The sequence below is a fragment of the Coturnix japonica genome, chromosome 2, assembly GCF_054131305.1.
Source record: "Coturnix japonica strain WE chromosome 2, WE-NBRP24, whole genome shotgun sequence".
Lineage (NCBI taxonomy): Eukaryota > Metazoa > Chordata > Aves > Galliformes > Phasianidae > Coturnix > Coturnix japonica.
Genome location: NC_140664.1, coordinates 112,917,714 through 112,934,802, shown reverse-complemented (window position 1 = coordinate 112,934,802; position 17,089 = coordinate 112,917,714). Strand labels below are relative to the sequence as shown.

At 35.0% G+C, this 17,089-nt stretch overlaps 1 protein-coding gene across 9 annotated transcripts in view; it reads right to left on the bottom strand.

The window, feature by feature from the left end:
* SNX13 (sorting nexin 13) overlaps positions 1-17,089 on the bottom strand; it is a 61,948-nt gene that overhangs the window by 30,097 nt on the left and 14,762 nt on the right. For 8 of the 9 annotated variants that reach the window (XR_001553114.3, XR_014943020.1, XM_015853806.3 and 5 more), the window contains exons 2-9: positions 13,885-13,997; positions 9,245-9,347; positions 7,464-7,553; positions 7,002-7,123; positions 4,575-4,696; positions 4,321-4,422; positions 3,579-3,667; positions 3,070-3,153 (exon numbers count right to left, since the gene is read on the bottom strand). Coding sequence is in view for 7 of the 9 variants with exons in the window: in XM_015853806.3 (XP_015709292.1) it covers positions 3,070-3,153; positions 3,579-3,667; positions 4,321-4,422; positions 4,575-4,696; positions 7,002-7,123; positions 7,464-7,553; positions 9,245-9,347; positions 13,885-13,997 (825 nt within the window). In the remaining 2 variants the exon portion in view is untranslated. The remainder of the gene's footprint in view (positions 1-3,069; positions 3,154-3,578; positions 3,668-4,320; positions 4,423-4,574; positions 4,697-7,001; positions 7,124-7,463; positions 7,554-9,244; positions 9,348-13,884; positions 13,998-17,089) is intronic. The other variant, XM_015853808.3, reaches the window with a different exon arrangement.

Sequence of the window (17,089 nt, the reverse complement as noted above, 5' to 3'; positions counted from 1 at the left end):
CTCCCTCTCCCTGCTGGCCACCCCTTTTTTAATGTAGCCCAGATCACAGTTGGCCTTCCAGGCTGTGAGCATGCACTGCTGGCTCATGTCCAGTTTCTATTTGTACTTTCCATTTCTGTGGGTCAATGGTAACATTCCACCTGACTGCCTTGTCTATCAAACATATCCAACCTGTCTCTAAGCTCTAGAGCCAGCACTGCCAGATGATTCCCTCCTGCACTACATACAATGATCTCAAATCTCATCAGTTTTAGGATATAATCTCCTAGACATCTGACTGTTTTTTCTCCAATACAAAACCCAAAGCTTTCCACAGTATTATTAAAAAAAAACAGTTTGAAGTTGTCTTTGTTGAACATCTAAGTCCTGCTCAAATCAGCATTCAGTTCATAGTCTTCCCACTAAATAACATAAAAACTTGAATGCAATCTGACTCACTTCTTTTCCATGCAGAAACAGTAAAAACAAAATAATAAAAATAAAAGTCAACAATCTCACACAGAGATTAGACACCACTACTCTGAAAAAAATACAGACTTAGAGGAAAGGCTGCTTTCCCTGCAACTAGAAGAACAAAATACTTAGTTTAGAACAACTATTAGTCTCACCCACAAAGCTGAGCAGTTCTATAGTACACCATACATTTGACATAAGCTCTCTCCTAAGCAAAACATGAACACTGACAAAGTTAAAGGTATAGAATCTTGCACAACATAAGCTTGCTCAAGCTTGTTCTCAATGTACTTTCCACACTGATCTCACTTTGCCCCATACCCTTACAACCAGTTGCACTAAGCCTTGAAAAGAGAAGGAAATTTTTCCAGGGATCTTCTTGTAACGCCCAGATTACACAGCAGAAAAAAAAGTAACCAGGTCAGATAGACAGCACCAAATGACTGATGAAAGCCAGACCTACAAAGAAGCAAGCAATACTGGTTTAGATTTAGATCTTACCTAAAAATGTAGGTAGAAACTCTAGGAGACCACTGAAAAGATTTAAACTTTGTCAAAGACCTCTACATATTCCCAAACTAATGGTGTCTTAAGACACAGAATTAAGATAAGAAATAAAGCATTCTATAATGTAACTATGAACTAGTAGAATAAGAACTAGGAAATGCCTGAAGTAATATTACCTGTGAAAATCTAATTCTTGATACTCCTGTAAGTACTATTGAGCAGTTTCAATCTATAATATTACCCCAAGGCTTGCTGTCCTAATATTGCCATAAGATGACCATGGGATGACCACGGTCTGCTACAAGGACTTGAAGGAATTTATCCAAGTAAAGGAAGCCTGCTACATTGTTGAGATCATTGGAAACTGTGTTATGAATGCAGCACCATCTCAGGAATGTTGGAGGCTTTACAGCATGTGCATGCAGGTGCAGACAGTTGAGTCCTAATGCTGCCTTTATATCCAAAGCAATGTTGGAGAGAAAACCTCATCACTCATGCCTATCATAAACGCTCACTATCACATAGAAATGTAGCAGTTGGTCTGCACAGCCAAGGCACACTGACATGAGCTGCACAGAAAGGAGAATATGAATGGTGGATATTTTTGACCAAAGTTGATTTTAAAACCTATTTCTTAAAAGTTACAATCAGATGACCTTTCAGGTTCCTTTCAGCCCAAGCCATTTTGTGGTACTACCTGAAGTTTTTTCCATATAACAGTACAATAAATAGTTGAATTCTAAACACTTTTATTTAAAATAAATAGATAAATAAATTATGACAAAGATACAAGCTTTGATTAACTTCTAATTTTAAAACAAAACAAAGCTTCAGTATAGAAGAATTAGTAACAGTCTATGAAATGCCTAGATATGCAGCAGTAAACTTCTCATTAACAACAGAATCAATTCTTTTTTTGTTTGAATATGATTTGATGTCAAAGATTCCCATAAAAAAAAAATAAATCAAAATTTGCTCTATCTTCTTTTAACCTTAATTTCTGCAAGAGTTTTCACTTTGTAAGACATGTATTAAATTTTTGAAAGCATTTACTGTTATATACCAGCCTTATTTTCCCCTAGAATCTTTACTTCTTTATCTCAAAGAAATTACGAAATTAACAACTGGGACATCATCATAACAGAAAGCTTTATAAAAGCCTCAGAATTCTATCTTTGGATGCAGCCGGGGGCAGCGCTCAGTAAATAAAGAGGCCAAGTTACTAAAAACAGAAGATGCGTAGGAGGAAAAGGGAAACAAAAATTGTTATACTTAGTATGCAGAAGCAGCACTAATTTTTCATACTAAAGCAAGGTTCCTTTAGAAAAGCATCTTGCAAACTTTTACATAAAATGGAGGTCAAAGGAAACAATATATCATGTACACCTGAAGCAATTTCATAGGTAAAAAAAAAAATCCAAGGGTGTTCTCAGCATCTTGGAATGTGCACTCAAGATTAAAATGCACAATTTAAAGTAGAGAAAAGTGGGAGAAGGAAAAGATAAAAATAAATGTGAGTCATGACCCACAAGAAAAAAAGCAATAAACTTAAGTCTTACCTTGGATTATCAGACGATAACATTAATTACAATGAAAATGTTCTATGTGTGCTTTTTGTACATACTGTTACTTTATGGAGGGTTTTTTTTCACAGGTTACCCTTGCATTAGAGAGTAAACAAAGTAAAAGTTTTGTTTCTTCCCGTTTGGTTAAACTATTAAGGATCACCACAAATATCCTTAAACAAATCCTGAGACTGCTTAGCAGAAGCAAACACACACACACACACAAAACCACTTTACCACTTGTCAATCTGCAGGTCTCTTAAACTTCAGAGTACACAGTGAAAAAGAGTTATGGAAAAAGTAACTTTCAAGGTTACCACCATGCCTCCTGAACAGCCAGCTGACTTTTGCCAAAGAAACACAATAGAAGGTACAGCTAATAAAGACAGCATATACTCGCACGTATTAATGTATACACACTTGTCAGCCAGTTATTTCTGCCAATATTGCCATTGGTTAACTTTTCTACTCAATACCTTTTTCCATGAAAACAAGGGAACACAAGCAAAGGCTTATAGACAAACAGAATAATTATAAATCTTACCATCCATATGACATACTGATTAATATAATCAGGATCACTGAGCTGGTTTATTAATGGAAGAAGAATTCCTCGGGAGAGGATTTCCTATAAAATAAGATACATCATTTTCAAGTAGTTATTCACAAAATAAGTGTGATAATTTCAGTAACACTGTATACATGTTAAAGAAAACATGTAAGAACAGGTATCATTCCACAGACAACAGCACATTATCTTTCCAATTAACATCAGAAAATAGTGATATATCACGGCAAACAATATTCATTTTATCACACTTTCCTAATATTGCTAGAGATTAAAAAAAAACCAACAAAATAAAACCCTTGAGGATTTCATATAAACCAACTTATAAATACTTTTAAAGATTGCATTGCATTTAAAATAATTCAATTCCAAGTTAGATCAATTTTTCTAAAGCAAAATAAATGAAAAACAACAACAAAACAGTTCTAAATATTTATGAGGCATTAAACTGAAGAACTAGGATGACTTTCAGAGTTTGCATTTACCCTGACAAAGTATCGCATGATCTTGTTCTGGAAGTCTCCAGGAGGTAGCAATATATACAGTAAGACCTCACACAGATCCCTTAGGAATCCTATGGAAAGAGAACAGAATGAAAAGAACACTCAGCACAGTTTGGTATTACTTTGTTTCTCATTTTACCTGATCTCATAAAAACCAATGGATAAATCTTTAAAATAAAATTAAAAGAGAGTAATATATATTCTTACAGTTTTAAGCACCATAGTAACGGCTTACAGAATGAATATAAGCAGCACTGACATATAATCCAACTAAGTTAACTACAGTTCCAAAGCCAAGTCAAAAGAAAGCCAAATTCCAAGAATCAAACAAGTAGCTCCAATTTATTTTCTTCAATATATATAATGTTTTCCTTCTACATACTTTACCCAAACAGTGACTTCTTTTATTAAATGAAGAGTATTCAGTAGTGGTAAGGATAATAGATCTAATAAAAAACAATAATCATCTGCAAAGTCGCTCCCTCTGTGCCAGAAAACATTTCTAACTTTTTTTTTTCTTCCAGTGTGAAGAAGAATGGAGATGTACATACACTTTCATAATATTAATAAGTACAAATTAGAGGAAATATACATGTGTTGTAGATAATCATGCTTTGAAAGTCATACACTAAGGTTTCAGTATTTATCAATATTTTACAATCAATCGGTAGCAATTTAATTTAGTCTGCTAAACTACAATAGCTTCAGAAGAATATTGAGAGACCTTCTTCATCTTTGGGAGAAGTGCAGACTAGGTCACGACAGACTTCTTTTTCCATTTCAACTTCAACCTCAAAGAATGTATCTACAAGTTCCTCAGCTTGGTCTATACAAAAGAAAATAAAAGCAAATATACTTTTCTGTAAAGATCAGAAACTTGAGAGTAAACTTGAATTACAAAGTTAACTATATTTCACACATGTAAAACACTTGCCAATTCAAGACTTAAAATAAAAAATGTTTCAGTCATTACATTACCTTTCATCTGATCACCTTTCTCTGCTATTCTTTGCTGAGCTTTTCTGAAAACTCGAAGATGAGTGCCAAAGTCATCAACAAGTCGTGTAGTGAAGTAAGGCTGCCAGTCTGTTTCCTTTGACCTATCAAAATGACCCATGAAAATTAGTTTATCCTGAATACAAAGATCAATTATAAATTTTTATTTCTCGTTTCTGCCAAGAGTCAGCAATAGCAAACGCGGAAAGTGAAGAAATAAAAAAGCTTCCTCGTAAAATATTGTTCTTATATGTTATAAATATTTATGCTTGAATTACTTTCTAGTGAACAGCAATACCTAAAGTAGTGTTCTGATTCACAATACCTTAAAATATCTGCCAAAAAACCCTAATGTAAACCATCTACAAGCACCTACAACTTAAAACTAAAATAATGCCCAAGTCTTTTTTTTTTTTTTTTTTCTTTCCTCCATTCTCATATTTCTCACATCCACAAACCTCACATCCCTGCATCTCTTGGTAGGATATAAGGAAGCCAACTCCCCTGCAGAGTTGGCAGAGCAAGTCCAAGATCATCTCATGAGACTGAATGTGTACAAATCTATGGGTAGCCAGATGACGTACAACCCAGTGTCCTAAGGGAGCTGGCTGATGTGGTTGCCAAGCCACTCTACATCATATTTGAAAAGTTGTGGCTACCAGATGAAGTCCCTGGAAAATAGGAAACATCACTTCCATTTATAAGAAAGGAAGGAAGGAAGACCGAGGGTACTATGGCGGGTGAGCCTCAAATCTATGCCTGGGAAGATTATGGAACAGATCCTCCTGAAAGACATGCTAAGGCATATGAAGTGCTTGATCCATGACAGCCAGCACAGCTTCACCAAGGTAAGGTGAAGAGAAAAAGATTTAAGGGGCTCTGTTAGAGAAGAAAGCTCAGTTCAAAATCTAGATGTGGGAACTTTCTGAAAAGGGCAGCTAATTAAAACCATCGATAATACAGATCCACCATCCACACAACTAAGTCATACAAAAACACTAGGTGGCAGCCTCGCAGCACTGTTCTGAAAGAGCAACTCCAAAAGAGATGGAGAAAAAGTCTACTGTACTCATTCTCTCCAGAAAATCATAATGTATATGAAATTAGAGATTATGGAACTAATCTAAGACTGCTATGACTATAACTGACTGCAGCCATTATAAATACACTAGATCATTTTCTCCTGATAATAATCAATTGCTGCAGCCCTAGGAAAATGATAGGATTTGTACAGGAAGAAGAAAATTGCACAGGAGTAGTGGCTATTTTTGAAGAAATGTGATATTATAGGAGGAAAAATTAAGGTAGTTACAGTTTGACCTGCTTTGACACTAAACCAGTGCTCAATACCGTTCAATGAAGTAACTTCATCCAATAGACAAAATCTTTGAATTTGAGCAGTGAAATCCACTTCATATGTAAGAACAGGATTGTTTCCCTTAAGATATTGTTCATTTAGCCTAGTTTTCACTATTTTCATACTTATTTCCTAGATTTTCCATTATTTCATGATCAACATGATTTTATTATCATGAACTTTTCCTAGTATTAAACCTAGCTCTCCATCTTTGAACTTTCTTGTCAGACAGCGCTCTGACCTATGTTTTCAAGGGAGAGAGGACAACAAAGCCTTTGAACTTGCTGAGAAGTTTATTACACTTAGGTGACCCACAAACTCTTCTTAAGGACAAAACAGATCATTAATGAAGTGAGACAAATGCTTGAAATCATCACTTAATAAAGAAGCATTGAAGTTTACGTGGCTATAAATATACGTGGCTTCATCCAGACTGAAGATAAACAATTTCCTACTCATTCACTCCCTGATTTTCTGCTACTCGATTAAGCAACAACAGAAAAACAAGGGACAACTAACAAACCATCAGCTTGTTATGAACTAAGTAATAAGTAAGTACCTTTAAGACAAAATTACATCTGTAGAAAGAAATGACACATCACATTACTACCCTTTTGAAAATACTCATTGTTTATACATACTGAAAAGGAAGACCCTGTTTTAAAAGATATCTGGGCTGATACAAGTATTTGAAATTAAGGTTTTCAGATAGACTCATTTTGGGAACAACCCTGCTTTTTATGTGAACCTGACTTGCATGCAAAAATATGAGGATTCACACTGCTCAGTGTCTAAGTTGCAGAAAAATAGCTATTCAGTAATTTTAGTCATTAATCAACATCTGGAAAAGACCGTGACAATAAACATCACTTTCTCTCATTGCCTAAGCGATCAGCAAGGCTTTACTTCTTTTAGATTATGATCTTAGAGCATGTTAACGTTATTTCTGTATAATATAGCAAACTCTGCCAACAGATAAACTAAAAATAATTTATCTATTACCATATTATCAACAGAGATATTTGTCCAATTGCTTGATAAAATAATCTTACCTGGTAGAAAACTGAACAAGTGCATACTGAAGAGCTTGTCTGATTTCCAGGAGAAACGACTCATCATCACTTAGTGTATAATACCAGTACTGCACATAGTCTCTCAGGGAAAACTGGATCACCTGAAATGGAAAATGGAAAATATGTGCCCGATAACACAATATCAATCTGTTCAAAAGGTTCATAAATTAACTTATTTACCAATATAATAGTGTGAGTGAAAAAGTAAATACTGAAAGCTCTCTTGTTGAATCACATACATTCCCACTGCTATGGTAAAAAAAAATAAAATTGTAATATACAGAAAACAGACAAAAAATATTTTTTAACATCCTGGCTCATCCTAGAGGTTGGTTTTTTTTTCACTCGCAAGTTTCAACTTCTATTTGCACCACAACTACTTCAATATTACAGACTCAATACTTGGAAAAGTTAGATTAAATACTACTGGCTAGAACTTACCTGTTGCAAAGGCTCATCAATTATATTTGCACCTGTCAGCCTTCTGTCAATCTTAATAGGTCTGGCTTCACGTTTCATTTCTTCTATGCACTTGAAAGAGATCAGGAAATTTAACTTCATAATTTTAGTAAAGCTGGTTTTTAACTATAGCAATTCATGATATTTGTACATTTTTTCCAGCAGCAACTTAATGTAACCTTTTTCTTACATTTATATCTGATGTTCTATATAGGTTAATATTCATACTTTTCACTATACACTACAGTGAGAAACTGATCTACATTATTTCTTGTTTAGAAGGAAATAAAACTCAAACAGCAGTAAAAGGGTAAAGGAGAAAATCAGCAAAAGATAGTTTGCGGGTAAGACTCCATTTCTGTACTTGTCTATAGCCTCATGCAGGTGATAGTTTAGGTTCCCCTACACACTTCCTTTATCTTTTTCTGATTATTATGTATGCGCTGATAGAGAAATTACTCTTTTGTACCACCATTGCTTGACAGACAGTCCTTTAAAAAGTAACTGATGAGGTTGGTCAGATGAGAAAAATGGCATATGTGCATCAACAGTCCACCCTCACACCAGAAGTACAAAAACAGCAAGGATTACACACAAAAAAATGCATTCATTTATAAAACAACTGGAGTATAGATATATATGGAGATCAAAGAAGGAACATTAAAAAGTTTCATATGCCCAGAGTAAGTTTAAAAGACAGAACATTTTTTCTAAGCCTGATCTCCAAATAAAAAAATAAATGAGACATAGACAAAACTTCATAATCAACATAACATAAGCACTGAAAGATACATAGCACCAAGAACCTTAGTATAAAATGAAGTTTCATTAAATAGAACAGAAAGTTGAAACATATGTTTGCCTACCCCTTTATGAATAATGGCAACTAAGCCTTAAACTTTTCATTTAGACCAAGGAATTTGCACTCAGGTTAGAATATACTTGAGTTTTTTTGTGTCTGAGATATATCTGGGACAGAAGTAAAAAGGTAACTTACCAACTGAGCTATGAATGAGTCACAAAAAAACCCCACTGCAATTAGAACGCATACTGCTGAATTACAAAGCACATTTCTTTAAATGTGCTATTGATAATGAAGTTGAAACCACCCCACCACAAACACTATAATGACTGACTATCTAATGGCTGAAGAATGTCTCAGGTGAAACATTTGGAAGATTAATCATCATAACATAACTAGCAATCTTTAGGTTCATGCATTTTCTCTATTTGGAGGAGTTCAAACCAATTAGGGCAAGATATAACTGTCAAGACACCTAAGTTCATAAACCAGGAATTTATAGTAATTCCACATCTTAGTCAGCTGTTAAGAACCTGTTCTAAACAGATGCATATTCATGCAATTAGGAAGCCTGAATTTAAAACTACTAGCCAAGATGATCTGCCTGTTAACATTTCAGAAACAATGTGGGAAAGGGGATCACACTGCTCCTCCACATTCATATATGCATTTCCATTATTTTACTTCAGCCTTAAAGATAGTCAAGAGATAAGTCATTCAACATTATGAAGCCAGAAACAATACTTGAAAGAAACTGCTTAAAATGTTTTTATTTCTAGAAGGAAAACTCTTGCACTGCACTTTCATAAATACTTTTACAGCTGACTGAAAACAAAAGAACACAATCATTTAATCTTGGAAAATTTATAACTTCTAGAACTAACTCAGTTCTAACTTAGAACTCATAGTTTCAAAGCTATAAAATCTGATCTACAAGTTAAGGCCATTAATGTCTCCTTACCTTAGGGATACCAACTGATGTACAAGGAAGAAATGAATGTTCACACTGCTCAAGATACTTTTCTGAGCTGTTTTTCCCAAATAAAAGCGTAACCACAAAACCCCTAAAATTGAAAAAGAAAGACCAAATTAAACAGTCTTTTGTCTCTCCCCACTAGAAAACATCACTCAGCAAGTTATGAAATACCAATATATGGTGACTTTCACTGCTGATTATCATAGGCAAGACTCTTTCAGTGCATCTTGTTACACAAAATAACTAATACAATGCTAAACAAAAAGTTTCCCAGTCTTACCATAAAAGTACAGAATGGCTTAGGTTGAAAGGGCCCTCAAAGATCACTTAGTTTCAAACCCCAGCCATGGGTGGGGCTGCCACCCACCTGACCAGGCTGCCCCCACTGCCCACACAACCTGGCCTTGAACTTCTCCAGGGATGGGGCATCTACAGCTTCTCAGGGCAACCTATTCCAGAGCCTTAAAGAACCACAAAATCACCAGCAAGAACACATATATCAAGTGTAGAAAGTATCAGAACTTACATTAAACCGAAAAGAAAAAATAAATAAATCAAATGGTCTCATCAAAGCATGTAGGGACTGAGAGACAAGAAAAACACTAAAAGAAAAAAATGAAACATGATGGTTTGGGGTTTTTGTTTTGTTTAATTAAGTCAGCATATGAACTCTAAGACAAACATACTCCTGGACCACTTACTTTATTATTTTTTTAAATTTTATATTAGAAATTCATTATCTTTCCACCCTCACAACTCCACAATGACATTTAAATCATGACGTGTAGTCAAGCAGGACAACAGCTATTTCTTATTACTTTTTCGTTTGTGATATAATGAACGCACAAGGGAAAATAACTATTACAAGAAATTCAATTTTGCTGCAACAGGAATAATTTATGGCTTATGACACCAGGACACAAAAACACAATGCCTGTTTTAATAAGAAACACTTGCAAACATAAAGGCTGTGCCAATTATAGCACAACTGAAGTAAATAGCCTTTGAAAAGTTAAGCAGCCTTTGAAAAGTTAAGCATGAAAAGCAGTGAGAAGTTACTGCTGCTCAGAACCAGCCTTGGGATGGCTAAGCACGCAGAGCTTTTTAACTATTCAATTTAAAGGCCAACTGAGTAACACTTGTGACCACACGATCTCACAAAGCTGTCCTAGCCTAAAAATGTTCTGAAATAATGTTATCTTAGCATAGATTTTTCCTGTTATACAACATTCTTAGTGTATGATTAGAACGTAATTTCTAACCAACGTATCTAAAGCAGACAGAAATATACAATTTAAAGGTTTTAATCTGTAAACTGGGAGCCATTCTTTACAAGCTCTTTAGTGGCTAGTAATTCAGAAATAGGGAGGTTGTCATTTGTACTCTAATATATTCAGGACCATATATATATATATAAAAATAAATTTTTAAAAAGCTACACAAAATTATTATGGGTAACTTCATAAAGAAGGATATTCTGCTCAATACTCTGATTCCCTTATGGCCTACAGCAACTGCTTTATCTGCCAATCACACTTTCTACATATGAATGAAGGACAATAAATAAAAAAATAAAAAATAAAAAGTTCTAATTGCTTTTCTGCTCTAGATGCTCCAAGGTAGCTTTGAAATCATAACACCGACAGCACTATTATCATCTCAATTCAGTTCAAGGACAAAAACTTGCTTAGAAACCTTCCCAGTACTTGTTTCATTATGCTAAAAATGTTTTTTTTTTGTTTTTTTTTTCTCCACTCATCTGAATATTTGATGTATTTGTAGTCTACCAATTTCCTACTAGAAATCTCTATCTGCTTTTAAAGGAAAAAGTATTCTCTTTTAGGCTAAGAAATACCTTTAACTTCATACAAGTATCAGCAACTTGGAGGAGAAAGAAGGGGTGAGATAATTCTGTTAATTCAAAAGGACTGGAGCCTTGCAAGTAACAAGCTATAGATTATGAATCCTTTTTTCTCTCAAACATTTTGACACATTTCAGGTGTCAAAAATATTTTTACACTCATTCAAAAATCTTCATATGCTACCCATATAGTTGAAATGTATGTCCATCATCCTATACATATTTTCATTTTCAAGCTAGAAATGCTAAGAACTTCTGCCTTTAGAGCAGAAATTGATATATTTTCTTCTTCAACTTAAAAATCTTGAATACATTAGAGAGGTAGCCATAGCCTCACCATTTAGTATAACTGTTAGCTAATCAGAAGCTTCCAGCACAAATGCTAATCCAATTAAGCAAAAGGATATTAAATGCAATAAATGCAAAATTATTTCAGTCTTTTCTAATAATTATTGGAACAAGACTGTAGTTCCCAGTTTGAAGTTCTTCCAAAGATACTTCCAAAGTTCAGCTTCTCACAAGGACAGATTAACACCAGAACAATGGTGAAAGACAGAAAAATGAAGGCAACAGATCTATCATTTTCCCATCAAGCATGAAAAGTAACAACCTCAGCTGAATGCTCTGTGGAAGTCAAAATGCAGCTTCACAATTATTCTCAGTCTGGCCAGGAATTAAGTGTAGGCAGACAGACACATACACATGCATATCATTAAGTATTGATAATAATACTTTTTACAACAGAGCAAATTGCTTTAAATGTCAATGATTGCGGGTCTAAGAAATTTTAGTTCTGACAACATCAGAAGCTTAAGGCTGCTGGCAGAACTGCAAATAACATAGTTTTTATTTTACTACTTTGAGATTCAAAGGCAGAAGAAGAGTAAGGTAAGGTAAGAAACACAGATGGTACAAAGAGAGGACAGGTAAAAGGCTTAGCACTAACATTAATGAATTGTGAAACCCTCAGTACAAGAAAGACAGAGAGATTTGGGAAAGGGTCCAGAGGAGGGCCACGAAGATGATCAGGGGGCTGGAGCATCTCCTCTGTGAGGACAGGCTGAGGGAGTTGGGTTTGTTCAGCCTGGAGAAGAGAAGGTTGCGGGGTAACTTCATTGCAGCCTTTCAATTCCTGAAGGGAACCTACACCCATGAGGGGAGTAAACTCTTTGAAAGGGCTGACAATAGCAGGACTAGGGGAAATGGTTATAAGTTGAAAGAGGGAAGATTTAGGTTGGATGTTAGGGGGAAGTTCTTTACTAGGAGAGTGGTGAGGCCCTGGAACAAGCTGCCCAGGGAGGTTGTGGATGCCCCGTCCTTGGAGGTGTTCAAGACCAGGTTGGACGGGGCCCTGGGCAACCTGATCTAGTAAATGTGTATGTTTGGTGGCCCTGCCAGGCAGGGGGGTTGGAACTACATGATCCTTGAGGTCCCTTCCAACCTGGGTCATTTTGTGATTCTGTAATGAAATTGCAACAATACTTGAAGCAGAGACAAAAAAAACATGTTGCAAAGCTTAAAACCTTGTAACAGTCTTGGCTGTAAAGGTTAAAGAAACAATCTCTCTTCTCCTTTGGTGGAAAGAGCTAAGCGAATTCCCTAAGAGATCAGTTTTCAAATCCCAAATTGAAGGAAGAGGTTATTACAAAACACACAAACAACAAAAACTAATATTTTGGAAATCAGTCCTGATTAAAAAATAATAGAATTAAACAAAGATGACTTTTGGTTTAAATCTTTTATTCATACACAAAATCAGTTTCATAACACATTTACTACAAGCCAACTGTGCTTGTAGGAAGAACCGTACATTTAAAAAGAGATAAAAATTAGCTAAATAGCACAAAATCAAAGAAAAATGGTAGAAACAGATGATCTTGATAGAGCTACAGCATCAGTGTTCTTCTTTACAACTCACTGGCACACACTACAAACACTCAGGTTGGTATTCAGGATGCAGTCAACTACAATTCAACATTTCCTCCCATTTGAACTGCAAAATGGGACAGAAGCAGACTCCCAGCTAGTTGAAATCCCAAACCATTGATACAAACCACAAATAAGCACTTGCAAGAAGCTAAAAAACTGGATGCCAAATTGGTTTAACAATTTAGAATTTTAGCATAAAAAAAAAACAAAAACAGATCCAAATATGTTACTTTGCTCCAAAGTAATTACTAAAGGAGCTCTTATGAAGACATTTCGATATATGCAGAAAAACACCAGCTCACTTTCCTCATGAATGAAGTGTCTTATGTAGGAAAATGAGCTAGTGAGAAGGAAGGAGGACATAATTTCTTAGTAAGTACCTGGGATAAGAACCAATACAATAATAGAAAGTAATGTACTGAAGATAACATCAGTGTTATATGAATATATATCATCCTCTAGTTGCTATTAAAAATACTTAGATCTGTTTACTAAAAATCAGTCATTTTTCCTTCTTGGCAAAGATACCATAAGCACCATTTAACCAAAAAATAAATAAAATAAAATAAAATAAAATAAAATAAAATAAAATAAAATAAAATAAAATAAAATAAAATAAAATAAAATAAAATAAAATAAAATAAAATAAAATAAAATAAAATAAATCTTAACTTTAATACACTTGAGATCTCAAGAAAAAATACTTAGGTTATAATAAATTGCTTAAACACACACATAATTACATAGAAGTCATCTTGGAACTTCAGAGCAATTTGCTAACAGACATGTAAAAATTTTACCTCAGCTATATAAAAGTAGTAAGTAGCATACTTACCCACCCACAAAGCAGAGGATATAAAACGCAAAGTAAAATATAGCGAAGGGTCCAAAAGTTATTAGAAAAAGCACAACACCGAGACTTCCCCATCCCCATATGGAAAGACTGGTCTGCAAACAAGAACACATAGAAAAAGAGTCATTAATACATGTACAGCTTGAAAACCTCCAAAGCAGTATTTGTAGTTACTCAAAAGCTTGATACATTTTAACTTGGCAGAAAACAGATGTTTCCTTGATGAAATAGAAACTTTGTGAATATAAAAAACACATTTTGCTATCAATTTATACCGTGAGCTAGCAGTTCACCTCTTTTAATCATTGTTTCTCATTTCAGATGCAACTATCACCCATAAAAAAGCCACTGCTTTCTTCTTTTTTGTACACTTTTGCTTCCTAAAACACATTCTCCCTACAAAGTTCTCCACTACTTCAAAAAGAAAAAAACAAATCCAAACCAAACAACAGAATAGGTAAAATAACATCTAAATATAGCTGTCTTAAAATCCTGAAATTTAATGCAAAAAAGATGACAGAAATCCCAGATTAACATTCTCTCCATGACGGGGAGGAAGACAAACACTGTTATGAAAGTACTTCATGTAGCTGAAGTCAACTGAAAGAGCAGCAGTGGGTTTGGTGGATTTGAGAGCTGAGATGTCACATAACTCAGCCAATAAAACAGCCTGAAGAAAGCAGGTAACTGCGCTGCTATACATTGCAGTGCAAGTACCTTAACATAGACATATGTGTACACATATATATGTGTGTGTATGCACGCATGCACATGTAACAAAAAAGCAACATAGTGACAAGCTGACTGCACTGAGCTATCACAGTTTTGGACCTTCACGATGCTGCAATGCAGCCAACAAAGATTATATAATGTTAATTCATTCTATTCTATAGTTCAATAAGGAAAGTGTGTTTCAGCCAAATCCCAAAAGTGCGAAACTGAAGCTGACAGGAATTTATAGGCCACGAAAACTGTTCCAGCTCCAAGGTTCTCAACTTTTCTATTTTTTTATTTTTTTTTTCTTTTGGTCTAATTTACGCCTCTCTTACCAGTGATCAAATGACACCCTGATGGAAACACAGACAACTGCAATGTCAACAAGTAACACTAAGAAAGCATTTAAATAAACTTGTCTTGCAGTTTGACATTTAGAAAACAAGCAAAGATCAAGCACCATACTTGCAGAGAGCTCTTCTTTAGTTTTTAATGTGAGGAATGGGGGGCACCTGCCTACATTTCTTATCCCTCTGAAGGGACTGTTTAAATTTCAGCTCTTCCTCTTAGGCACAGAACTCAGAAAAAAACCCTATATAATAGCAAAAAAGTTTTAAGAATTCTATGTACAATGAAAAGTAATCTATATCAGCTATATACAATAAGGAAGTGGCAGGAGCTCTCATTGTGTGTCTATATCCTAATACAGAAGATGAATCCTCAAATTCATGCCCTCGGAAATGAAACCTCTACAGAATACTGCACACAACAACAAGACATGCACACAGATCATAACATTTAATCACTATCTTCTTATATCAAAATACCACTACATACCAGCACAATTCAAAAAAAAAAAAAAAAAGTTGAAGTTCTAAATATGGGATAAGGACTCTAAATGACTTAACAAAACTTAATTAAACTAGATAGCGGGATGCATATTCAGAGATGGGTGAATGCATAATTAACAAAGAAAGTTCCATAACAGATAGAACAGTGACCTTTTGTCCTACACTCTAGTTTTGCAATTTAGCATATGGCTACAGAGATTCAAATCTCATTTGGTATTTTAATAGGATTTCTTAAAACTCATACAACTCAGCACATTGCAGTAACTACAACAGATATTGGCCCAATTCTTATATGCTTCTGGCTTATAATCTTAGGATTTTGAGAGAGACACTCAAAAGGATGGAATGATGGAGTGATCAGAACAGTTCAGTTCAGGCTGGCTGTAAATAAGACTTCCCGTAATTTTGTGCTTAAAATTTCCAGCAGTACAATTCCTGGATGAAGCTGAAAACTAAGTCTCCTCTGCCATATCAGAAAAAAAAGCAAAGAAAGACCAACTACTACTTAAATATGACTGTGCAGCTAATTAGTACTTACTAGGAAGGAATGTGGAACTATCAATCAAATCAAACCCTACCACTTTAAGCTTTTTGACAAATAAGCTGTATTTTTAAAACTAGCAAATTTCAGTCTTTACTGAAATGAATTGCAAGCCAGTTATCCCATAGAGATGGCATAACAGCATTTAAGTAGCAGCTGCCCAAATCTTTTAAAAGACAAACTTCCAAACTGAACTGTCAAAGTATTGGTTACTGAATTCCAAGCAACTATGGTCAGTGACTCAGGACCAAAGAGGCCTCAGTCCTGTAGGATGCACAGATGTATATAATGTATACACACACACTCACAGATGAAGGCTCTGCATTCCAGACAAGCAGTGGTTCCACCTCATTAGTTTTACCATCACTTCAGATGTCATATGTTTAACTTGCTGTTACTACAATCCATTTTTCATGCCTCAAGTCCTACAAATACAGTGCCGAAGTTTTTCTTGGTAAGGCCATAAACATGAAGAGCTAAGGCAGCACCACATAAGATTCAGTAGCCTTCTTCCCATGGTATGGAACTGCTTTAGCAAAGTATTAAATGCAGAATAGGGCTGTCAGTAAATTGAAACAGCACAGTGAAAAGCCTCATCAACTACTAGTGGTGAACATTTACAGGCTTGATGCTGGTGACAGAATTAACAAGATATCACCTCGTGATGACACTTATTTCTTTTTTTAGTAGGCTTTTTTGTGTTTCCTACTGCAGGTTGTTTTTCCTCTTCACAATACACAGACTCTAAAAGAAACACATTAGAAATCTGCTTTCTTACATTCCTCTGCCTTCCCTTTCTTTGGCTTTTGCTGTCTAATTAACACCACATTCTGATGGTTTCTGTTGCACATTGCTGTTGGCTGATGCACAGGATCCTATGTAAATCCACAGAATTCACTACCTTGAAACTGTGTGCAGTTTATAGGCCAGACAGACATGTGGTATTATAGCTTACTACTCATGAATTAGCAAGATTATTTTGCAGACAAGTCAGCAGGAACATAGCAAGGATTTAACACAGCAGCCACAACAGCAATGAGGTACTCCAATAACTAACTACGCCTTACTGAAGTAGCTTCAG